We start from the raw sequence: 26213 nt of genomic DNA, 5'->3' as shown, positions 1-26213 counted from the left end.
CTCGTTCGTCTGCAGGGCTGCCAGAATTTCTCTCATTAAAAGCAGTCTCTCTTGTTTGCGGAAGCGTGAAGGCCAATTTAAAAAAAAGAGTTACAATCAACGCTTTGACTTATTATTAACTTGTAACATGTATGAAAACAGGTTTTAATATTCTCTGCTCATTCTTACACTTTAGGAAAATGTCTGGTAACTTTGATAGGAACAAAATTCTAATAAAAATTTTTACACTTCTTTAGAGTCATGTTTGAGGAAATGTAATTTTGTTTGGATATGTGCTATGACCTATTAGGCTTCTGGAGCTTTTGATGAATGGAGTCAACTCTCACATTTTTACAGCCAAAGAATACAACATCCAATTTATTTTGACAGTGCCATTAAGTAAAATGCTCAAATATTTAATAACAAATTTCAGTGTAACTTTTTGTTACATCCAAAAATAGAGGCCCTATAATGGCAGTATCACGATTTGCTATCGCACGGCCAATGGTGTCATTCTATTTTCTCATCACAATAATATTAACCGGGGCTGCTACCGTTGTGAATTGGTTCACACACCGGACTTGCAATCCGGCGAGGCAGTTGAAACAACAGTGTAAGTTTTATTAAATCCCCCCCTCCCCCCACCTCTGCCTACCCAGCAGTGTAAATGTGTTCACTGCATTTAGACGATAGGCAGGTGGCATGTGGTGGGGTAAAGTTTTTTGGTACTCCCACCTGTTAATGCGCAGCGATGTGTTTATTTTCACCGCTTTATCAAATGTCCAATGCTTGCACTGGTGTCATGGTTAGCACGCTGGACTTGCAATCCACAGATTCGCTGGTTCATTCTCCCGGCTCGGCAGTTGAACCAATGGACAGGTTTCTCCAATCCTACCCATGCATCCGTCCACCCAGCTGTATAAATGGGTCCACCACAAGTTAGCCGATCGGCAAGTTGCACACGGTGGGGTAACGTGTGTGTAACTACCATCGCTTCCAGCATTTTTGACCAGTGTGGAAGAGTAGGCCAAATGCCACGTAGAGAGGCTCTCTATTACTTTCTCTCGTGGGGGCCCTTCCGCCAGCTACGGGCCTGAGCAAGCAATTACTGGACTACACCTTTACATTTTTACCTTTTAATCACATAAATAATAGATGTCATAGACCTCATGCCACACGTTCTCTTCCGGAAGCTTGTAACAACTTGTTAACTGATCTTCACTCGTCCACGCACACTTTCATTCTGTCAGATATAAAAGCTATATCATCGGAGGGAAAGACTTCATAATTGCTGACGTCTGTTGATTTGCTCATTCACTTGTCTTGGTTGGCATAGCTATCTTTCCAAATCTATTCGTCGCCATCATAATAGGCTGACCATGCCAACACGCTTTAAATTCAATCTTGATTTGAAGCTTTCGTGACTGCAGGAATCCATACTCTGGTTCTTTCAGTGAAGTCACATAGGTAGAAAAATAATAGATCACGACGTTTCTGCTGAAGTAGGTGGCCTACTTCAGCAGTTTTCTTGCTGTGGTTGTCCCACCTGATGATGATTACTTTTGTTGTGATCGAAATGTTTTGATCTATTATTTTTCTACCTATAGTGAGGGAAAAAAGTATTTGATCCCCTGCTGATTTTGTACGTTTGCCCACTGACAAAGAAATGATCAGTCTATAATTTTAATAGGTTTATTTGAACAGTGAGAGCCAGAATAACAACAACAAAATCCAGAAAAACGCATGTCAAAAATGTTATAAATTGATTTGCATTTTAATGAGGGAAATAAGTATTTGACCCCTCTGCAAAACATGACTTAGTACTTGGTGGCAAAACCCTTATTGGCAATCACAGAGGTCAGACGTTTCTTGTAGTTGGCCACCAGGTTTGCACACATCTCAAGAGGGATTTTGTCCCACTCCTCTTTGCAGAACTTCTCCAAGTCATTAAGGTTTTGAGGCTGACGTTTGGCAACTCGAACCTTCAGCTCCCTCCACAGATTTTCTATGGGATTAAGGTCTGGAGACTGGCTAGGCCACTCCAGGACCTTAATGTGTTTCTTCTTGAGCCACACCTTTGTTGCCTTGGCCGTGTGTTTTGGGTCATTGTCATGCTGGAATACCCACCCAGGACCCATTTTCAATGCCCTGGCTGAGGGAAGGAGGTTCTCACCCAAGATTTGACGGTACATGGCCCTGTCCATCGTCCCTTTGATGCGGTGAAGTTGTCCCGTCCCCTTAGCAGAAAAACACACCCAAAGCATAATGTTTCCACCTCCATGTTTGACGGTGGGGATGGTGTTCTTGGGGTCATAGGCAGCATTCCTCCTCCTCCAAACACGGCGAGTTGAGTTGATGCCAAAGAGCTCCATTTTGGTCTCATCTGACCACAACACTTTCACCCAGTTGTCCTTTGAATCATTCAGATGTTCATTGGCAAACTTCAGACGGGCATGTATATGTGCTTTCTTGAGCAGGGGGACCTTGTGGGTGCTGCAGGATTTCAGTACTTCACGGCGTAGTGTGTTACCAATTGTTTTCTTGGTGACTATGGTCCCAGCTGTCTTGAGATCATTGACAAGATCCTCCCGTGTAGTTCTGGGCTGATTCCTCACCGTTCTCATGATCATTGCAACTCCACGAGGTGAGATCTTGCATGGAGCCCCAGGCCGAAGGAGATTGACAGTTCTTTTGTGTTTCTTCAGTTTGTGAATAATCGCACCAACTGTTGTCACCTTCTCACCAAGCGGTTTGGCAATGGTCGTGTAGCCCATTCCAGCCTTGTGTAGGTCTACAATCTTGTCCTTGACATCCTTGGAGAGCTCTTTGGTCTTGGCCATGGTGGAGAGTTTGAAATCTGATTGATTGATTGCTTCTGTGGACAGGTGCCTTTTATACAGGTAACAAGCTGAGATTAGGAGCACTCCCTTTAAGAGTGTGCTCCTCATCTCAGCTCGTTACCTGTATAAAAGACACCTGGGAGCCAGAAATCTTTCTGATTGAGAGGGGGTCAAATACTTATTTCCCTCATTAAAATGCAAATCAATTTATAAAATTTTGACATGCGTTTTTCTGGATATTGTTGTTGTTTTTCTGTCTCTCACTGTTCAAATAAACCTATTAAAATTATAGACTGATCATTTCTTTGTCAGTGGGCAAACGTACAAAATCAGCAGGGGATCAAATATTTTTTTTTCCCTCACTGTACAAGACTTTACCGAAAGAACCAAAGAGTACGCTTTAAATTGTTTAATAATCGCTCCACACATTCATGGCCTGGCTTCCACTTGTAAAATTTCATAGCGGTCATTGTCTCAGAGCACTGACGTTATTTATAACCGTAGTGTATTCGTCTGCACTACTTATACATACATATCTTCTAAACACGTAGGCTTTCGCGACCAATAGCATCCATCATCCATACACATTTTTTGAGGTTAGATTGCGAAATTTTATGAAGTAATAATGATAGAATGCTTAATATATTTACGCGATGTAAATATATATTTTTCATGTATAATAGTATATTTACGGGATATCAACCAAAAAAACGAATATATTATATGCATATCTACACTCACGCTGTTGCCAAGCATGTCCTTTAAACTTTAATGTCACAGCAGTTGCAGTTCTTGTCTTCCACGGGCTAATCCCGCTAACCAAGGGCATTCTTTGCATTTTGCCGTGTGTGTGCATAATATGGGGAGCGGTAGTGCAAGGGTTAGTGCACCAGGCTACGAACCTGGTGACTCGGGTTCGATTCCTGCTTATGGCCAACACCAGCCTCAAATGAGTACCTGGTGCGGCAGCATCGCCACTAGGGAGACAAAGGCGGCCGGGCGTGGTGCCGTGCCTGCCTTCATAGGTGCTACTCACTAACAGCACTTGCCCCAATAGTCTGTTAAGGCTATACGGGGGATATTTGTCATTGTGTGCGTAATTAAAATGCCCACTAATAGCACCACATGACTATCCATTCAGGATGTGATTTACATGCTGGTGGAAAGCTTTTCCTTGAGCCTGGTGGAACCATGGCATGGCCATCTACCAGCAGGGCCAAATAACGTGGTTTGAGACCCCATGCTGTTTTAGTTTTTGCAGGGCCACTTTATTTATTTCGATTCCATCCATTGATTCTTTTACCACCACCCTTGCCTGATGATGCTAAACACTTCATCGATGTTTACTTTGGTTTTTATAGTTCCAATATCTAAATGTCATTTGTGAATTGTAAAGCCACTTATAAATTAAAACAAACACAAATATTATTATTTTTGGGCTTAACTGGTAGTAATGCATATTGTGATGTTCTGGCTCTAATGACCAAATTCCACTAGAGGCTCTATCATAATGCCACAGTTTTGCATTTCAACGGCTGTAAATCAGAATATACTGTATATGCAGGGTGCTTCAAAAAATATTAACAATTATATGGGACTATCGTTTTAAATGGAAAAAGAACGGATAATACATTGGAACATTATAACAAATGTAATGTTAATAGCTTTAAAAAGTCAAAGAGTCACCACTTGTTCGCCATCATTGTCAACACGTGCCTGGAATCTTCCCCAGGCGGTCTCCAGAGCCCGGAGGCACATTCCTTGTGGTGTTGTTGCAAATAAAAAATTTTGAAGCATCCTGTGTATTTGAGGGCCCTCAAATCCAAGGTCCCGCGCTTCAACCCCTAAACCACTGCGTTAAACAGGCCCTGTCTGCTGGGCTTTAATGGCCCTCCATCATTCTCGCTTGGTGTGCGATGCGTGCAGCCCAGATCATGGGAGAGATGAAGATCTCGCTGAAGAAGGAGATGAAGACCGATGGTGACCAGCTGGTTGTTGATATCATCCAATGCCGGAACATCACCTTCAAATTCAAGTCCCCTGATCACCTGCCAGGTATATTTGCGTACTGACCTAAATTCAACGGCAAAGTATTTACTAACTTTTTTTTGTTATTTTACCAGGTAAAGCCCACTGAGCTATATAGCTCTGTTTCAGAAGCAACCTGGCCACAAATAGTAGCTCAACGAAGTGGCTTATGATCCTCAAGGGAAAAACCAGAGAAAAATCCACGTGACCACGGGGAGAACATGCAAACGCCAAATATACAGGTGTCAGGGTCGGGATCGAACCCACCACCTCCTGTATATGAAGCGAGGCAGTTAACATCTCGCCAGCATGGCGAAATTTTTTATTTACTAGGACATTGCCTTCAAGTTTGTGTCGTACTTCCTCGAGTGTCTTGTATAAAAGCCTGACCTTGCCACATTAAGTCACGTTTCCCTGCCTTTTACCGCTCTGTGTTTGCCTGGCTCTACCTCGCCCAGACATCGCACGCCAATTCTGCCATGTCAAACAATACACGTCGAGGTGAGCGACAGGCCACAATGCATGATGGAAGAATACGACAGTCACAATATTATGCGTGATATGTAGCGTGTTGTGAGCCAACACGTGATACAAATTCTAACCATCATGGGATTTCCTTTGCCAGTAACAAAATATGAGAATGGGTTTTCCCCTTTTTTCTGGCAACAAAACAGCTGTGTTAAGATGTTAAAACACAAAATTGAAACATTTTACGAGGAATCATGTCTGCATTAACCACAATACTTGTGGTCAGAATGCAAACAAAAAACATACTCTGATTATATATTGGCATTGTCTTTGAAACTGATTGGTCCACACCGTTTGAGACTAGGCTCGAAAGAAAGCTGTCTCTGGTGTGGACCAATCAGTTTCAAGGACAGTGCATGCGTTATCAGAGTTATGTTTTTTGTTTGCATTCTGACCACAAGTAACGTGGTTAATGCAGAAATGATTCCTTGTAAAAGGTTTCAGTTTGGTGTTTTAACATCTCAACACCTGTTGTTGTTGCCAGAAAAAAGGGGAAAACCTATTCTCAAATTCTAACTACACGAGAGAACATGCGCATGCTGTCAATCCACCGCTGAATGAGCCCCCCCCACCCGCACACGCGGTGTGGGTCATGGGGAGTTATTTTGACGTACTTCATCAATTAGCACGGTTGACTATGTACGGTGCGAAAGAAGTTCAACATACATATGTTAGAGAAAGTGGGGCGCATAGATATTGGAGCATGGTACAGTACAACGATGTATTTTACTGGTGTGTCAGTGTTTTATTTTAACATCATTTTAAAATATATATTTTTTTACCTCTGATGTACAGAACTTTGCGGTTACTCATTTGAAAGATGCTTTGTAAAACTAAGTTTATTATGACTTTACTGGTCTGCCTCCGACTATCCACCACGTAGCCCTACAAGCCTCAACCAACCTGATTTATGTATGGTGGTCGATCCATCCAAGCACTCTCCAGGCTCAAAGCCAGCTTAGCTTCCGGGATCTCTCGCATTCCAGGCGATTTGCGTTATATCACAAATTGTATGTCATTTTGTGGTGGAAATATGACATTAAAATGTAGGTATATTTTTTTTAAGTCGATCAATGCACTGTCTGTACGTTGAACTTCTTTTGCACCGTACTGTACGTAGCCAGCCGCGCTAATCGGAGGTGCGAGGGAAGGATAACAAACTAAACAGAAAAAAGCAGTTCTAAAAAAATGGGTTTTCAATCGAGATGATTTAAAATTGCATAGCTCCAGTGGCTTCCTAATATTGTAAGGAAGAGCATTCCAGACAGCCGCAGAAGTGCATCTGAAAGCGCGCGATGCGGTGACCATCTTTGTTCGATGGCCAGCCAAAAGCCGTCGCTTGTGAGGATGACGGAGTTCGCGTGATGATTGCTTATTCTCCTTGATGACTGTACCGAGGCGTCGCCGTTTCTCCACGTGCGCGCGCAGACCTGTACGTGAAGGTGTACGTCATCAACCTGGCATCGAAGAAGAAGCTCTTCAAGAAGAAGACGCGTGTTTGTCGTCACGACCGCGAGCCCATGTTCAACGAGACCTTCCGCTTCACCATCAACCCCCAGGGCCACTCGCTGCAGGTGTGCAGTGACACAGGCACCGCCGCCCCAGCGTCTTGAGATGCATTTTCACCGCCATTGGAAAGCTGGCCGGGTAGCCCAGGAGTGACCCATTTAATAGACCTGTAATTACGCTTGTTGACCCAGTGAAGCGTCGCTGAGTCTCAGGAGCGTCCTGCCACGTTATCGCAGTCGGGGGCAATGTTGTGTTAACCCAAATAAGTTATTTGTGGCTGTCAATCAGCATTGGAATGTTTGGTCCATACCAGTTACATTGTACGGTGTTTTAGCTATGAGAGCAAACCAGAGAACGCGGAGACAACACAGAATGGTGGTAGAACATACACACGCCACTCAGAAGGCACCCGTGTCAGGAATGGAACCCAGGAACTTCTTGTTGTAAGGCACAAGTGTTCCCAATTTACCATCCTGCCCCCCAATGATTATCCCTCTTCACAATTCGGAGTTAAACTCAAAGCATTAATTTATTTACGTTGTAATGCAAGTAGAATATTCTAGTGGCAGTCTGGTTTATGCACCGGGTTATTCCAAGCCAAGATATTTTTTTTTTCTCCACCGGTTTTTTTTTTCCTTCTAAAGATACGGCCCTGAAATTGAACTAAGCCAAGGACACCATTGACTACGTGTGATGCTTCCGCATAGATCCCACAATGTTCTGACTGGTTCGTAGGGCAGCCCGGGTCACAAGCGTTACAGCTCGTTGCGGATGAGCGAGCCCCGTGAGCTCACTCTCCCGGCTCGCTTGGGAACTTTGCACTCCTGTCAGATTTCTGTATTTTTGTTGTAACATTCTGACCCGTCCCGACTGGACATCTGTGAAAAAAAAGATTCCTCCAGTACACATTAATATTCTGATTATGAACTCGGGCAGAGTCTCTGTGAGCCCGGTTCACGAACGCAGCCCTTCCCACTGGTTGCGGTGGAAACGCGGCGTTTTGAGTTATGCCGATGGAGCCGTTGTGTGGGCAGCTCTGAACGTGCAAGCCCACAATTCACACCATTTCCTCATTTTCCCATCACACAACCCTACAGCCTTGAGCATACGTCAGCTTCAATGCCATATTTTTGTACAAAATACAGAGTGGAAATTAAAATATTGGCTTGGCCTAACCTAGCACATATACTCTTACAACCACACGATATTTCACCTGCACCATAATGACATAAAGTGACGCTACGTCTATTTCTCACTGCCTTGGACTAATTATGAATCTGTAATGTTTTTGTTGTTTGTTCAGCTCTCTTGTAATGGCTTGCCAAGTTAAAACGCTGTACAAAAAAATTGTCCTTATTGTTATTATTATTACATAGAAGAGTTCATTGTTTATCATAAGTAGAGCAGCATGTAAGAGAATTATCTTCATCAGAGCTGTAAAATATAGCCAGCTGTGGGTAGTGGCATTGAAAAAATTCCATTTCGAGTGATTTGGATAGGAAATTAGGGGGAGCTTTCCTTTAAGTTGGTTTATTCGTCTGGCCACTAGTTTGCTGGAATTAGGAGTTTCGTCACATTATGGTGCAGTCAGTAAAGGTGCATAGGTAATTGAGCTTTTCACTTCTCCCTTACAAACCAACTATCTCGTACTTTCTTCGGCCTTATTAAATAGAGGTAATCATGAATGTTAAATGTTTATTTTTAATTCACCAACTAGGGATGCAATGAGAACATATGCAGTCATTATTATTTTTAGAGAAGTCACGACGATGCCTAAATATGAGGGCATTTCAAAAGAGTTGGTCCAGCAGTGAAATTTGCAAAATGTCTTACGTACATTAACCATCCACCTACATTTGAATTTTAATCCGTTCACATTATTCGCAAAAGCAGGCCGTGGTGAAGAACTAACAGGGTAAAGACGGCAACATGCTGCCAATTAAGCATTGCACACAGTGAGAGCGTTGACCACAGAACGGCCACTGCTGCACGATCAGACCTCTGACCCTGGCCGTCTGCCGCCACACACGGCAGATCCTGCTGGTGTCCAACGGCGGCAAGTTTGTGCGCAAGACACTCATCGGAGAAGCGTACATCTGGCTGGACCAGGTGGATCTCAAGAAGAAGGCCATCGGCTGGTACAAGCTGCTGCTCAGCAACCTCGAGGCACACTGAGCACGACCGCTCGTCGATCGCGCGCACACAGCAACGTCTCCCGTCATTGGGGTGATAAGGAAACGAATCGATGTATAACGGCACGGCCCGCCCGCCATGCCATCCGCTCATGGACACACGCTCACGCACGCAAGGCACACACGCAAAAGGCACGCTCGCAACGGGCACGCTTGCAAGGCACGCGACAGAGCGGCGTCTCGCTCGGGCACCGGGGAAGCGGAAAGCGGTTCGAGAAGAGGCCCACGGCGATGTGACTGCAAGTTGACCGGTCGCCCCGACGAGGGCCGGGAGCCGAGGCGGACGGCAGCCCCACGGAAGGAGGAGGAGGTGGAACCGTAACGAGGTACCGCCGTTTGCCGACACACCCCCCCCCCTCCGCCGCCACCCCCCGCCCCCCCCCCCCCGGTGGCAATGAAGCACTGGCAGCCAATCGCCCGTTTTGGAAAAATTTGAGACGAAGTCGTGAATCATCGCCTGACGGCTGGAATTGGGAGTTTTTTCGAGAAGCACTGCCGCAGCGCCCCGCCGCTGCCTGTGACCTTCATCGGTCGACGTCCGAGTTGTCGGTGGCCTTGACTTAGTTGGAGTCCAATGAGAATTTTGAGCCATAGCGGCACTGTGAACTTTGTACAGGAAACTTTGTGAATAATAACAGCACACTTATCCCGGATCTCAGTAAACGGTGGTTTTCTTGAATTGCTGGAGTTGAGTGTTGGGGGGGAGGGGGGGGGGTTGGGGAGGATGATTTGGATTGGAGGGATGGGTGGGTTTGGAGGGTGGGGTCCACGGGGGGGGAGTGGGGCGGGGGATGCCTGGGAGATGGTGGAATGGACGCACAAATTTGTAGAGGATTTCTGAATAATGGCCCGCGTTAGGGATCATTCTATATACTGTTTATAGCATCGTGTTCCAAACTGTATTTGCATGCAGTGTGTTGAAAACAGGAGACCTCTGTACATTTAGTGTTCTGATTGCCCCCTCTTGAACAATGTATAGAAATGTTGACCTCGATATTGTGGCATGGATACTTTGTAATTGTATGCATGCATGCTGGAGACGAAAGTTAACAAAAATATGATTGCGTCAATAGATTTTGACTTTTGACGGAGGTTGAATGCTAGTTACACTGCAGTGTTTGCGTATACACATCAAAACTCAATGTTTGCTATTTGTAAATTTTATTTCGAATCCAATTAGACATTTTTCATGACATTGTGATGCATTGGTTTATTATTGCCAAATATACAAAGAGAATAGTTTACATTGATAAACAACCATCGGGCGTGTGTGACATTGTTATTTTTCTGATGTGCAAAGAGGTGCTCAAAAACATTGAAATATAAGATTATCAGCAAGCTCCGACTACTGACAATACAACAACGATACAATTACTAAGTGCATTGACTGCACTGATAATTACGTTAATGACTCAAGTGTTCGTGTGCGTTATACGAATATCCTGTAGGTTAAAGTTTTTACCACCTCTCGTACAAGTTGCTTACTCGCATTTACAATGTCAGTGTATATTTTTCGTTTATTTAGGGTTGGAGGGGGGCTAATTTAAAAGTAACGTTTCAAAAAATGCACATTTGTACATTACTCACGACCTCTTTGTGAGGAATATTACGACGAGTCACAAGAGCGATATCTGCCGGCTTGTTACTGGGCAGAAATTCCCTCATTTGAATCGATTGTTTTTGTTCTTGGGATTAAAAAAAAAATACACTCACATCAACAAAGGCAATGTTGATTATTTTGTGACGGAAAATACCCAAGATATTGTTGGATAGCTGTACAAACAGAGGAATGTTTTCAGGAGCCTGCGAAATGGATGGGCATTTTTCTTTTGGAGTAACAGCTGCCCCTGATGGACTAATTTAGAGCTGTGATGCATGGATGCTGCTCGTTATGTTCGTTGCCATTCATTCCATCCCTGAAGCCTGAGGGCAATGACACCGCAGTTCAACGATAACCGCGTGTTTTGTTTGATACGCTCGTTTCGCGTGAATAGTTGGAAGACGATCGTCGCTTCTTTGGACCTTTCACGGATTCTTTAAATGACGTTTTTTTTGTTGTTTTTCTATCAAACTTTCTGTTCCCCGTTGCGTGTCAGAACGATGCCATCGTCATATCTATAATTGTTATTGCAACTCATTTCGTTCGTCAAAAGCCTACGAAACTGAGCTTACAACAAATCATATCCTGCTACAAATCACAATGTGACGGGTTTTTTTCTTGTTTCCAGGAGATGTTATAAGAATGTAAGTAAATATTACAAGAATTCTGCGGGAGAACGCTATGAATATGTATCGCGAGAATGTGCGTAAGAAGCATTGGCGAGGCGTCGTGGCATCAACGGCGTTGGCCACAAAGGTGACGAGTTGATAACGTTTTGAAACCCAACGATAGTTTTTACCAAGGCGTGAACTGCAATTGTCTTGAGACAGAGAATGAAGTCAGACTTTTACGAATGGTCTGTTTGTGAGTTGTGTTAAAACATTGTTTTTGTTTACGTTTACATTGAATAATATGGTGTTTGCCAAACAAACCTTAATCATTCGCCAATGAAGGGAGCTGCGCGTGCCATATTATGATTTACCGATATCAACTCAAACACGAATGCACACTGGCTTTTATGCAGGTCAATACATCCCAAGTTTTGACAATTTTATTAATTTCTAAGATTATTATTTTTTTCCCCTTCATAAAAATGCATGCTACGTTAACACGCATCCATGACCCCCATTCTCGACATTTCTAGGAACCGATTTTTTTTCGCTGCCCTTAAAAACGAATTCCGCCCCGCGGAATTCAAACAGACTGCTACAATTACGACAGAATAGAGGCAACAATTCTTTGTCATCGTCACCGCAGGCGGCTATGTTCTACCCATGGCTAGAGGAAGGCCTCCCTGTGTCTCTGCCCATCGCCTCATGGTGCGCGATGTCACAATGCTACCGCTGCATCCTCCGCAGTGGTCATCCTCCAGTAATAAGAGTAATTTGTAAATGTATGAAGCGCCCTTGAACAATCGTTCTCAGGGCGCTATGCATGGAAAGGCGGAAATAGTTTGACATCAACCAAGGAAAGAAGAAGTGAGAAACATGTTTGAAAATATATAAAGAGAGAGAGAGAGACATTTTAAACAGGTGCGTTTGTGGTCGAGATTTTAAGTTCTGCAAGTGTCTCGAAGTCCTGACCTCGAAGGGCAATGAGTTCCACAGTTTAGGTGCCGTGACTGCAAAGCACCGTCACCTCCCCCACCCCCCTCCAAGTGTGAAGCCTAGAGACAGTGGAACAGTGAATGCACAATCTGATGATCTTTTAATGATCATGATGGAATAAATGGCTGAAGGTCATGAATGTAGAGAGAAAGAAGTCCATTTATAGGGCGTATATTCGCTCCTCTGACTGACAACTCGCCAAATCCCACCTATTGTTTTCTTAACAGTCAATTAAATGCCCTCTAATTTCCATTCCCGATAAGCCATGGCCGATACAATTTGTGGATTTTTTGTTGCATTAATTTGTATTATTGTTTGGTTTAAAAAAAAGACATTGCACAAGCAATAAAGGCACAGTTTGGGATCACTCACATCGACATCTGTCATTGAACCGATGAGGCATGCGTTTATTTTTGCTCAACAAAAGCCTAGCAATGTTGAAGGAAAATGGTTAGGGGTTCTCTAGATGTCATAATAAATGTATTCCTTCATATACATAACCACATTGTAATTATAAAACCCAGTACTGTATACTGAATCTACTCCAAAGCCTAATATGTGACATTTTTATCACATGGCTATCATCAGATCTCCTTTTCATCAGAATCCTTTTCATCAGGATCCTTTCATGGTCTGGCCCAAGGGCCCCAGTGTAGTTCACAGGACTAGAAGATTATCGTTAGAACGATCTGCTGCAAAGCCTCCTCGTGAAAGAGATTTTGTTTAATTAGTTTTAGTTGTTTTGCTTGGATAATCCCAGGAGACGGATATCATCTCATTCACACGGTGCACGTGATTATTCTTGTCGTCATTGTCACTTTTATTAACACGTTTGCTTCTTTGGTTCATGTTTTCTACCATTATAGTGACCATATATAATGTGTGTATAAGTTTTTTATTGTAATTTTTTATTTTTTTACGACCTCGATCTTGATTGCATTCTTTCTGCATCACATTTACCGCAAAGTGTTCAACCAGTTGACGTTATGAAGCACAACCTCAAACTCTCCTTGTTTCTTTTGCAAGTGGAGTCGTATCTTTGTTTGCGCTAGCTGGGCATTATCCATCTGTTCTCTTCACGAGGCACAAGATGACATCGTCTCCGTAAAATAAAATAAGATGCTATTGCATATTTGCATCATTCTTTGTATGAAGAATCTGCATACTTTGCAGATGCATCACGAGTATTGTGGACAATCACTTCCGTATCAGCAGCAGTGGCAACATTAGAACCATGATGACTACACTCCTTTAGAGCTGTGTTTTATATGGATAACCTGCTTGTGCGTTATTGCTAATTACGCTTTACACTTCTGGACAGAATAATCAGTACTCTTGATAAATGTTCCACGCGAAGCCAGCACGAAACATATTTCCATGCAAATGAGCATTTCCCTCATTGTAAACCAACCGGTACCAATGGATTATACGAAATAATTATAAGGCTTAATAAAGAAGACTACTAAGGCTTGTTCGCGAAGGGACTTTGTGAATTGAGGCCTTCACAGGCTTGTCGAGCGCCGTGCGGTGAGTTGTCGAGAACAACATTTGGATGGGGTCGTCGGTGCTCCCCCCGCGAAACTGGCAGCGTGGAGGAAATCGGATTTATATCCTCGCGGTAACAAGAGCGATGGGTCCTCATTGCGGATGGAAGTTGGCAGCTGATGTCTGTGTGTGTGCGTACCGGTGGGGAGCGGTCGTGTAGCGGTTGGCGCGCTGCGCTACGAACCTGGCGACCCGGGTTAGACTCCCGCTCATGGCCAACACCGGTGACGATTACCTGAACCGGTTCTGGGCCTCCCCTAGGTCGACTCAGCCTCAAATGAGTACCTGGTGCGGTTGGTAAAAACATCGCCACTAGGGAGACAAAGGCGGAAGGCGTGGTGCTGGCCACCAACCCCCTCGTGTACCGTTCCGGCCTTCATAGGTGCTCGCTAACAGCACTTGCCCCCTACAAGTCTGTTAAGGCTATACGGGGGATCTTTGTCTTTGTACCGGTGTGCTCATCGCAGTTGTGATGTTTAGTGAATGGCGAGAGAGGGGGGGGAAGGTGGGTGCTGGAAGACGCTTGCCGCATGAGCTCCACACCCGTGTGTTTGCGTAGTGGCTCGGGTTCACCGGGTCGGGGAAGCTTAACGTCAATGTGTGGCTCTCTGATCCTGACGAGTGTCCTCTGTGCGTTGTACACGCTCCAGCTTGCCCGCCGTGTTTCGCAGCGACGACGCGTCTGTTAAAAGATTGATGACGGTGATTAATGTGCAGGCTCGGTTGTGCATGGAGAGCACTTCGACGGGCTTCAGGTTATTCGCGTCAAGATTTCATCCTTTTGAGTAAAGCAATCTTTGGTATCAGCTAAAATTGCGTGAAGTTTTACTGGCGTTCACAAATGTTATTTTTTGTCGCATCTAGCAAGGGGGTACTTTTTTGTTTGTTAAGAAATGTTCTTACCTTTTTCTTTTGTAAATGTCAGCTGCGATGAGGCCAAGCGGTGAATATCAACAGCCAGAGCGTGACCTTTTCAACTTTCCAAGCCGGCACGTGTGCCTTTGAGGAACAGAATCCGAGTGCTGTGGGGAGAGGGCCAATTCCGATTGGCCCTCTCCCCTCATGGCGTCTGTGACCACCACAGTGGCTAAACGGGGGCTCTGGACGGGTGCGAGGGGTTGGTAACTCCTCCACCTTTCAAAAAATTACCACGAAGCCACGACTTAAATATATAACTAATAAGCTTGTGCCGGAGGCCCCGGGGGGACAGGCGTCTATGACGTCTCCTGGCCAAACCCCAATTGGCGGAGCCAGGAGATTGAATCTCTACCCTCGGGGCTCCTCCAGAAACAACGAAAAGCCACTTTGTGTGGCCACGTGGAATGTTCGAACGCTCACTGCGGAGGAGAGGCTGCCACTCCTCTGTCGGGAGCTGGACCGGTACCGCCTGGATCTCTGTGGCATTCAGGAGGTCCGGTGGACCGGTTCTGGCTCCTGCCATCATGAGGGGTGGACAGTCCTCTACTCGGAGCAGCAGACTGCCAAACAACAGGGTGTGGCTCTTCTTTTGAACAAAAAAAATGAAGGGTGCGTGGGAGCGTGGCGGTGAGGTGTGGGGAGCTGTAAGCCCCAGGCTACTTTGGGCTCGCCTTCCCATCAACCGGAGGCGAGGAATGATGGTCGTGGTTACTTATGCCCCCACCGAAGACGAACATCCGTGGAGGGATGCAGGCACAGCCGATGAGTCAGATGCCTTCTATGACCTCCTGTCACAGATGTTGGCTAAAGTGACCCCTCGGGATAGAGTCATCTTGTTGGGTGACTTCAATGTCCGAGTTGGTCATGATGCTGGCACTTGGTCTGGAGTGATTGGAGGGCATGGGCTAGATTTTTGTGCAGCCCATGGGCTTGTAATTACCAACACACTGCTTCGGCATCGGCGCATCCACACAACATCATGGATGCATGCCGGGTCCAAGCAAGAACATCTGCTGGACTACATAGTGACGGACCAGCGGATGCGAGCCCATGTCCTTGACACCAGGACCTACCGTGGAGCTGATCTGCCCTCTGACCATCGACTAGTCATCTGTAAGATGCGCCTGCCATTCTTCCACTCCGGTGGTGGGTGTACACCCAGGACCCCATTCCAACCTAAAGTGGCCTGGTGTCAGTTAGCTGATGAAAGTTGCAAGCGAGAATTTCATCATCGCTTGCGGCTGGGGTTGGCATTGTCCCCCACTCCTGATGTCGAGGGTAAATGGGCGAGGTTTAGGATTGTGACTCATGCAGCTGAAATGGCTGCTTTGGGTACGCGGTCCAGACCTCCCCAGAGACCCTGGCTGACAGATGAGGTGTTCAGGATAGTTGAGAAAAAGCGACAGGCCCACTGTCATCGGCTACAGAATCCCACGTCAGAGAATGAGGAGGCTTACCGCAGCCTTCGCTCGGAGGTTTGGAGAGCCGTGAGGCGCTGCAAGGATGGGTGGTGGTCGCGGGTTGCTGAGGTGATGGAGTCTGCCTCAGTGGCCCGCGATCGCAAATCTCTATTTAACTCCATCAAAAAAGTAACCTGCAGCGCCACACCTATTACCATCATTAGGGGAAAAAATGGTGTTCCAATCTCCAACCCCAGGAATAGGTTTGCAGATTTGCTGAGCATTTCTGTGAGGTCCTGGGGGAGGGGAACCCCTCAGCCAGGAAAACATCGTGGCACAAAGTGGGGATGACCCTGCTGAGGCTGCGGTGCCTCAGATATTGGAAGAAGTCACCCCCTGTGAGTGGCTGGCTGAGGTGCCATCTGTTGAGGAAGTACTGAAGGCGATCCGGAGTCTGAGACCAGAAAAAGCACCGGGCAGAGATGATCTCCCAAGCGAAATGCTGAGGGAGGGTGGCGTTTGTGCACAGACTGCCCTATATGACATCATAACAACAGTCTGGACCACTGGATGGGTTCCGCAGGATTGGAAGGATGCCCTGGTGGTCCCCCTCTTTAAGAAGGGGGACCGCACAGACTTAACAACTACAGGGGCATCTCACTCTTCAATGTGCCGGGAAAGGTCCTGGCAAGGATTATTCAACATCGCCTTGCCAGGCACGCTGAGGAGAGGCTTGTGGAGCCCCAATGCGGTTTCAGGAAAGGGCGGTCTTGCACAGATGCCATATTTTCTGTCTGTCTGCTACAGCAGAGGTGTAGGGAATTCCAACAAGACCTACATCTCTGCTTTATTGACCTGGTCAAGGCCTATGACACCATTATAGGCCTTGACCTGGGCTCTGGGTTGTTCTTCGTGCTTTTGGAGTCCCTGACCCCCTGCTCATGATCATTAAGGACCTTGATGATGGTGAGCGGGCCCGGGTAAAACTACGTGGCCGTTAGTCAGAGCCATTCCCTTTACACCTTGGGGTGCGACAGGGATGTTCTCTGGCTCCCACATTATTTAACATCTATTTTGACCACGTAGTTCGTGAAGCCTTCAATAGCTGTACCGGGGGAATCTCCATTTGGTACAGATATAATGGGAGGCTGATCGATGCCCAGGTGCCGGCAAGGGATGGCTCACTATTGCTCAACCACGTTATGTATGCCGATGATTTGGTAATAGCTGCTCATTCAGAGGAGGAGTTGGAGACGCTGCTGCTGAGACTGGAGCGTGCCACTAGGAGATGGGGCCTTACCATCAGCCCCACCAAAACTAAGCACCTGCCTCGGTATTTTGTACCATCAGACACTCCACCCCCACAACTCCCAATCGGTGATGGGGCTGTTGTGGAGAGAGTGGAGAGTTTCCCATACCTGGGCAGTGTGCTTATGACCGGCTCCAGTTTAACAGCAGAGGTTTCACTCCGAATCAGTCGAGCGGCAATATATTTTAATCGGTTGCGTAACGCTGTGTGGAAGCTACCTGGTCTGTCGCTCCGCACTAAGCTTCAGGTCTTCTCGGCCACGGTCATTCCCTCCCTTCTCTATGCTTGCGAAACGTGGACCCCCTTAATGGAACATCTTCGCCGGTTAGAAACATTTAGGCTCGCCTGCCTACGATCCATCCTGGGTTTAACCAGGCTGGATTGTGTGAGGAGCTCACAAATCCTTGAAAGATCTGGGCAAGGTCCCATCGGTGAGCTCCTCTGGCAGGCAAGGTTGCGTTGGCTGGGTCATGTAGCCCGCATGCCCAGCCACCACATGCCGAAACAGCTTTTGTTCGGCCGGATCGAGGGGGCTAAACGGGCGCGGCACGGGCTCGAGAAGAGATGGAGTGATGTGGTACAGGAGGACGTGGTGCTGAGTGGACTTGCCCATAACTGGTACCAGCGGTGTCAAGATCGGCCTCTGTGGAGGAGGCTCGTGAAGGACGCTGCTAGGCAGTTGGAGGCAGTCGCCCTCCAACAACAACGGAGGGCGGAGGAGCGACGCTCACAACAACGAGCGGAGCGCCGGGTGGCTAAAGCACAACAGGTTGGCACAGTAGGGGGCACAGGTGGTGCATCAGCCAGTCATCTCAGTCAGTCGACTCGTGGCACCTGGGTCTGCCCCGTGACATCCTACCAGCGGGCGTTCGACACTTCACGTGGCCTCAAGGTGCACATGGCCTGGCACAAGCGTCGTAGTGACGTCACCGCCACTTGGTGGCGAATGGCGGTTGTTGTTGTGTGTGCGTGCGCGCGTGTGTGTGTGTGCGTTGAGGAGCGGTGGCACAGTGGTTAGCGCGCCGTGCTGCAAACCCGGCGACCCGAGTTCTATTCCCGCTCACGGCTAACATCAGTGACGATTATCTGAACCGGTCATGGGCATCTCCTAGGTTGACTCAGCCTCAAATGAGTATCTGGTGCGTCGCCACTGGGGAGACAAAGGCAGCCGAGCGTGGTGCTGGCCACCCATCATGCCCTCGTGTGCCATTCCGGCCTTCATAGGTGCTTGCTAACAGCACTTGCCCCAACAGTCTTCTGCAGGCTATATGGGGGAGGGGGGATATTTACCTTTGTAAGTGTGCGTAGCCGGTCAGTGACTCGTAAGTTATGTGTAAGCACAAGCAAACACGATGCAAAATCACACAAATGCAAGGTTATACATAAAAGCATGGCCAAGTACTCTATGTGTTTGTTATTGAGGCGTACATTTGTGCATTTTTCAATTTTTTTGCATATAAATTCAAATATGTATATCGTGTAAACGTTTACCCACATCGTTAACCTTTGCGAAAATGTAAGAAAGTACACAATATTCAGCCAATGTCCATGCAAAAATGTACATAGAGTTTTGTAACGTTTCGTTTCACCGCCATTGTTATGACCTCTTCTCTCTCTCTGTGTTCGATTGATGTTGAGCCACAATGTGTGTTGTGTTTTGTATAAACTTGGGGGTGGTTATAACCAGTGGGCTTTTGAGATAAACGAATCTGAAATTCCTCCATCGGTGGAAAACAGTGCCAAGTTGTTGGGTGTTTTTTCTGTGCAATTATTAAACTGTAGTTCTTAATGGATATAATTATTATTGTTATTATGGCCGTACGATTTATTTTTGAAAGGGGGACAGCAATTGGGAGAGCAATTGCTCTTTGAAAGAAATTTAAAAGGACACATGCCATTCACCAAACTGTTGTGCTTTGCATTCTGTGATCAAGTGAATTTTTTTTTAATACCACCGTTTTAATGACCTCTATGATTTTACTTACTACAGGGTTTAAGCAAGATATTTCACATTTTTGCTCTCGGATATGTGTTAAATGTTGTTTATACAATGCTATAATTACGTAAAATCTTTCGGGAATTATACACTTTTAATTATTTCATACGATCGCTCGAAATTCGCGAAATTCTTTCAAAGCACTGAACGTAATATATAACGTATATAACGTTCTATCGCAATGAGCAATTAAAAGTCCGGTATTCCAAATCAGTACATTCATATAACGATGGTTCGATGGTAATAACACGATAAGGCCGTGGCTCACATGACCAAATCTGTTCAGAGTACTTCTTCATATGGCTGATGTGGATGTAGTGCAACAAGTATGATTTTACGTTGAGGTGGTTGAACCAGATGATTGCGTCCGGAGGGAGCGGAGTGACTTGCTGCTCTGATGATGTTTCCTTCGTGTTTGCAAATCCAGCATTGAGTCGTTTTTACGACCCATGGTTCTGTTCTGAGTGATCGCGGTCAAACACTGCAGGTTTATTTCCCATTGCTCTGAGTGCCGTACTGCTAATACGATACTGAGTACAGTACTTGTATGGAAGTCCTGAATTCTCCGTGTTGTGCGAAGGAGACGAAAGATACATGTTTGGAAGGGGGGGGGGGGGAGTGTACGTGTAGCAATTACTCCCATGCCTGCTCACCATGATATTGCTTTGTGTGGCATAAGAGCATGAGTGGGTAGGGTTAGTGCCGCACACTGCAATGTGGCATAACTTATGACATTAGAGTAGTTTAATGGACTGGCCGCGGGGACTAGGGAGATACACGCAATGTATTAACCCTGTGCGATGGACTATTAAAAGGGTGATATTGATGACGAATTGTGCATGGACCATTTAAAACGGGGCAGCTCTGTCAGGGGGACATTGTGTGTACATACGTATGTTCAACTTCCTTCGAACCGCACGTAGCCTACCGTGCTAATTTGAGGTGCGGGGGAAGGACGACAAACTAAACACAATAATAAATGACATTTCAATCCAGATTTCAAAGTGCATAGCTCCAGTTGCTTCCTAATATCGGAAGGAAGAGCGTTCCAGACGGCCGCAGAAGCGCATCTGAAAGCGCGCGCGTGCAGTGGCCCGTCTTTTTTTTGATGGGCAGCCAAAACGTGTCGGGAAACTACCTGCCAGGCCTCAAATAAACGTTCCACCACCAAAAGCCGCAGAAGGTACAATAGTCCACTCACAACACACTGCGCATCTTAATGACATCGCATCGACATACATTTTGACAGATAGCTGCAAAGACTATTTAACTTATGTAAGATGTTCTATTGTTTGACTCGAAGAATGTTACTTTCATTCAATGTTTAGTTTTGCAAATACAGAAAAATGCACAAATGTGTGTTGGGTGGTTTTCTCAGTATTTATCCTTTAATGTTAAACGTTTATGTTTATGACAGCCAAACTTTGCGTTAGCCAGTTTATTTCATACCAAAAATGCTGTGAACATTTGTGAATGTGCAATAACAACTGACAGTCTTCAGCAGAGATATATATACAAAGCAACAATCCCATATATGAAGTAAGATATAATGTAAAAAAAATTCTAAAAACTACACATCAATACGAGATGAACCGTAAAAAGGTTGTATAGTAACAGGGATGTTTAAAATTATAATATATTTTAACAGTGGTTGTGAGAACTACACAGCAAAAGCTGTTTTACTTTAAATGTTTATGAATATGCTATTTGAGAACATGTTAAAATCTCAACACGTTAGCACCCAAGTTTGAACTCAACGCCATCACGTCTGGGCATATCGTTGGTGTTTTGATATCATAAATAATGTTACATGGGAATACTCTCAACATTTCCCTAAAATCTACCAAGATTTTGTTTTTTTAACATCTCCTCCGCCCATTTATAAAAGTAGCGACAAAGATTTACCTATACACACACACACACGAAATCCCGTCAGATGAAACAAATAAAACATACCTAAATGAATTCAAGACTTTTAAGATCACGAACCTATCGATTAATTTCACGGACAGGAAGGACCATTTGTGAAAGATCAGCCGCAAATTTGTAAGATATATTTCATCAAACCGTAGGTTATTTCTTGTAAGGACTTTCTTGCAACGGTCATTAAATCTCTGGCGCTCCTGTTCTGCGACCTGTCCGCTCGGTTAATTCGCATGTGCGGTGCAGCGGCAACTTGTTGGAATGTTTTTTTTTTGCTTTTAAAATCAAAACTTGTGATTAGATGCCGCTTTCTTTTCCACGTTGGCTGTATTGCTGGGAGTGTGGGTTACATGTGAACACGTGGCTCTCAGATGCTGTCCTCTGTGACGTATATCATGAACTACGTTGCAATTACAATGCTGTGCAAAATAAAGGCTCTTATTTAAATAGCATATAATAATAAAGTATCTCTACATGCTGAGTGGTAAACATTTGGAAATTATGCGTGCCTTTGTAATATTGTGTTGCGCTACAAGTGATGGCTTAAGGTTTCATAGTATGCTGTAATTTTACACTGTAATGCCCACGATGATTTGCATGCTCAAATTACACTTGGTGCCTGCTTACTGATGACCATGCACTCTTGAAATTCGTGCTGCGACTGGCATAAGCAATACAATGACTGCTCTTCATCATCACAATCAGCCATGATCAAACCACTGCTGGATAAAAGCATGAATTGGGCCACAGGATTCCACTTATCCTTGAGAAAAAAAATCGCGGGTAATATGTTATGTGTTGGTAGATGGACAGATATGAGTCGTGTCTGTATCGCCGCGTGAGCAACGGCAACAAAGACAGAGACACACACACAAACACATTAAGGGAAATCCATACGTGCAAACACAGACGTGGAGACACAAAGTCCTTGGTGTTCGTGAGCTTGGGGCAGGACACATTCCTCGCTCGAAAGGATGATGGGTGATGGTCAAGAATAATAACCACGTGGCAGCCAAGGAATGGAATGCACCCATCAGTACGTCCGCCAGGAAGATGGAGCGATGATGTCAGGTCATGTGCAGGTGCGGAATGCATTGTTGTTTCCAAGACCATCATCAGGTGGCGGCGACTTGGGGAGGGAATTCATCCACCAGTGGACTGACCATACTGTGCGCTTACAGTTCACGGCTAACATCAGTGGTGATAATCTGGTCCCCTAGGTCGACTCAATTCGTCACTCCCCGAAGGATGTGTGCTCGTCAGAATGTGTAAAAACACTTTAATTCTATTGCGTATTATGGCAATAGGTCCAGAAGCTAAACATACCAATGTCGAGGTCTGCTAGCCATGAGAAGGCTTCAGGATAGTTTGTGTAGATTTTTCTTCAATCGAAAGAGCTCAGAGTCCAGTGGTTTACTATATGGTCCATAGTTAAAATTTTCATTAATGTCGAGATTTGGATATGATGTTACACCAGTGAATTTTCCACCCTTGTTCCTTTGACTGCTATGGAAGAGTCAAATCACAATTAACATCATCATAATGAGATAGCTCACTAGCTTCTTAATGAGGGTGAGAGTCCAGCTTTTTTTATATTTGTTCTTATTACATTAAATTATATGCCGGTATTATCCATTAAAAAGTACAGTTTGTCATTTATATATATATTTTTAATATATACTGTAAACAATTGTAAGCGTTAAATAGCAATGATTAAATCACCACGTATTTAGGAACCGGAACATGAGTATGCAACTATAAGCCTTCTTAGTGCAGTGGTAACGCATGTAGCCTCTTACTCTCCTAGCATGGGTTCAAATCCCACAGTAAATATTTTTGGTTTCTTATACAAATTATACGATGAGCCACGTGCATGCAGTACAATCATATTGAGCACCTCTAAGCCCAACCCACCTGTAGGAAACACGGGTGGCTCTGCACACACAGTGACAGTATGGCAACGCAAGGGTTCTAGGTTCAAAGTTCAAATCCCATCCATGGGCATGGAATAAAACTTCAACCAAGGTGAGTGCTAATTCAATGTAAGTGCTTTAATGTGGATGTATTGTCGTGTGTCCTCTGTATGAAGTGCAGGTGAGCGGAGTGAAGTCCAAATGGGAGCAGGAACCTGGAGTACAGCAGAGAGATGAAAGGGAGAAGGAAAAAAAATGGTGAATTTTTGGGGGATACATACAACTAACTTTATTACCACTAGGGGGCGCTCTTCCACCGCTAGGGGCGCTGTTTGCGTAGGGGGCACCGTTTCATTAGAATGTCCCTTTAAAACGCTCTTTTTGGGGCAAACATATCGAATTCCACCATTTTGCCAAAAGTTTTGCACAAAATCGCTGTGAGGCGAAGCACGGAGACACAAAAAATCACCATAAATAGGTCACTGCCCGCCACTGCGAGTGCACATTTTTTTTGTAATTCGCATTCTAACTGCTATATCGACACCAAAACAATATTTGAAGAACAATCACAAACATTACGAACAATTTCAAAAGAAGGTCTCAGTGCTCAGTTTCACAGTGATTTTGAAAAAAAGCCTACAGTTCAATTGCGTTGGTAAATCGATATATTTGCTTCAAATTAGCGTTTAAAATCGAACAAAACACAGCGTCCCTAGTGGCAGAACAGCAACATTCTAAAACATTTAACATCGGAGTGCTAAAAGCTTTAAACGTGAAAACATTTTAAACATTTTCGAGATACTTGATTGTGACTTTAAAACGCGGTCTGAACATGCAAACGGAGTTCCATGGAAACGTCCGTTGTGGAAAATCACTACGTAATTAACGACTTCTTAAACGAGCACGAATAAAAACACGGATTGAAAGTAAGCACGTGCATTGCGGCAGAATAGACTCCACAGGCCTGCTCACTGCCCAGAGGTCTTGCTCCTGTGTGACTGTAACATGGACGTTAAAGACCCTGGGACATCGGATTCGCATTTGCCAAAACCAAACAGACTTTCGATCCAAAGCTAGGCACAAGCGTGATTTGAAAAGGTCACGGGAAGAAGACAAATTTAACACGCAGGCTTTCGCGACCGATATTATTCAGAAGTGGTTTTTGGGTTATATAATGTAAATATTTGTCGTTAAACCCGCCACTACTCGACACAGTCAATTATTAAGATTTGTCAGGTAAACATACTCTGGCTGTCCAACTCATTATGCGAGTTGTAATTAATAGCGAAACGTCATACTCGAATTGCAAATGTTGTGGGTTTACTCTCCAACACACCGGTGTGCTGATCTAGTAACGAATTGGCACGTTTTGTTCACGTGACAAACCTTACTAATTGACTATATCGGGTGGTGGCGGGTTTAACGACGCATTTATATTAACCCGATCTAACCCAAAAACCTCTATTATGGAGAAAATCAATTCGTAACACACAATGTCCACGCCTACATGACGAGTTCCTGTCAGCAGCATTGAATCGCTATCGGCTTTAGCTTCGCACACACAGGAAGCGGATGTCTTGCTTCACTCGTGGTGGAGGGATTGTTGAGCACGAGCAACGTAGAACGAGCGTCGAGCTCACCTCAAGGGGTCCCCGACTCCAGGTGGCAGAGACCCTGCCAGGGTTCAGGTGGAGGGTCCCTGTTGAAGGTCCCAGCTCCAGGTGCAGGATCCCAAGGTCTAGGTGGAGGGTCCCAGGGTGCCAGGTGGAGGTCCCCAACTCCAAGGTGGCTGGGTCTCAGGGTTCACTGGGAGGGATTGGTCCCCGAGGGCTCTAAACTCCAACTACGTGACGCAGATGAAACAGAGTACACACCATACAAACAAACTCAGATCCTCCAAACTGTTGGGACAAGTGCAGTTAGTGAGCACCCGATGAAGGCCGGCACGGCACACGCCTCACGAGGGTGGTGTGGCCAGAACCACACCCGGCTGGCCGCCTTTGTCTCCGAAGTGCTCCTGTAAACACACGGCACCAGGTACTGATTTAAGGCTGAGTCGACCAACGGGAGCCCCAGGACCGGTTCAGATATTCGTCCCCGACGCTGGGCTTAACAATTGTTCTATGTTTGATTGTTCTATTTCAATTAAAATATTTTAATAAATACATGTTAGAAGCAATTCATATCTTTTAAGTTCTCACCCTTGCATTAAAATATATAGAGCAGTTCATATTTTGATGGTATCATGTGTTAATGCTCCATCACATGTTTGAAATATATTACACAGTGAATATTGAACTGAAGCTTGACTTTAAAAAAATGTAATCGCATATCAAATCGCAATATCTGTCACAAAAATTGCAATCGGATATTTTTCCAAAAATCGTTTAGCCCTAGCTCCGAGCCCTGCCTTCGTCTCTCCGTGCCCGTGTCTCTCACCCCCGAGTCTCCGTGTCTCGGTGAGAGCAGCCGTCTGCCCCTTTGCTTTGTCGCCCGGGCGCCGCGGTGGCTAGGAGATGTTGACTACCTCGTCTGGTATGCAGGAGGTCGTGGGTTCGATCTCGACCCTGACGACGCCTGTTGTACATGTGGAGTTGGCGTGTCTCTGTCTCTCTACCCCCCCCCCCCCCCCCCCCCCCCGTGGTCGCGTGGATATTTCGCCAGGTCGACATTTAGACTCGACGTGCGTTTCACAGTAATTTGGTTGCTATACATCTCCACGTGATGAAAAGCCACTTGGTTGAGCTATCACTTGCGATTGCCAGGTCGCTTCTCAAAAAACACATTCCTGCGGAGGGAGCTGGTAGGAACGTTGGGTTGCTTGGTCAATGGCCAGGGTCAACGGCGGCACCACGTGGGGTATTCCGCAAATATGCCCGACTGTGAGGGCGGGCACAAGCCGGCGTGAGTAGGTTAAACGTTGAGT

General features: G+C 45.4%; 1 protein-coding gene and 1 long non-coding RNA gene across 5 annotated transcripts in view; one reads left to right on the top strand and one right to left on the bottom strand.

The window, feature by feature from the left end:
- The window catches only part of LOC116942380 (protein piccolo), a 179815-nt gene extending 170030 nt beyond the window's left edge, over positions 1-9785 (top strand). For all 4 annotated transcript variants that reach the window (XM_032954212.2, XM_032954211.2, XM_032954213.2 and 1 more), the window contains exons 26-28: positions 4746-4874; positions 6804-6949; positions 8919-9785. In XM_032954212.2, the coding sequence (XP_032810103.2) occupies positions 4746-4874; positions 6804-6949; positions 8919-9059 (416 nt within the window). In that variant the 3' untranslated portion in view covers positions 9060-9785. The remainder of the gene's footprint in view (positions 1-4745; positions 4875-6803; positions 6950-8918) is intronic.
- An 11089-nt stretch (positions 9786-20874) lies between these two features.
- On the bottom strand, positions 20875-25916 carry LOC116942384 (uncharacterized). Its single transcript, XR_004402781.2, has 2 exons — positions 24928-25916; positions 20875-23502 (listed from the first exon to the last, which is right to left on the bottom strand). It is a non-coding gene; the product is annotated as an uncharacterized LOC116942384 (long non-coding RNA).
- Positions 25917-26213: the final 297 nt, after the last annotated feature.

This window comes from Petromyzon marinus, chromosome 14 (genome assembly GCF_048934315.1).
Source record: "Petromyzon marinus isolate PM22_M1 ecotype Great Lakes invasive population chromosome 14, UKy_Petmar_22M1.pri1.0, whole genome shotgun sequence".
NCBI lineage: Eukaryota > Metazoa > Chordata > Hyperoartia > Petromyzontiformes > Petromyzontidae > Petromyzon > Petromyzon marinus.
The sequence above is the reverse complement of the archived record's forward strand: the minus strand, read 5'-3'. Positions and strand labels throughout refer to the sequence as shown.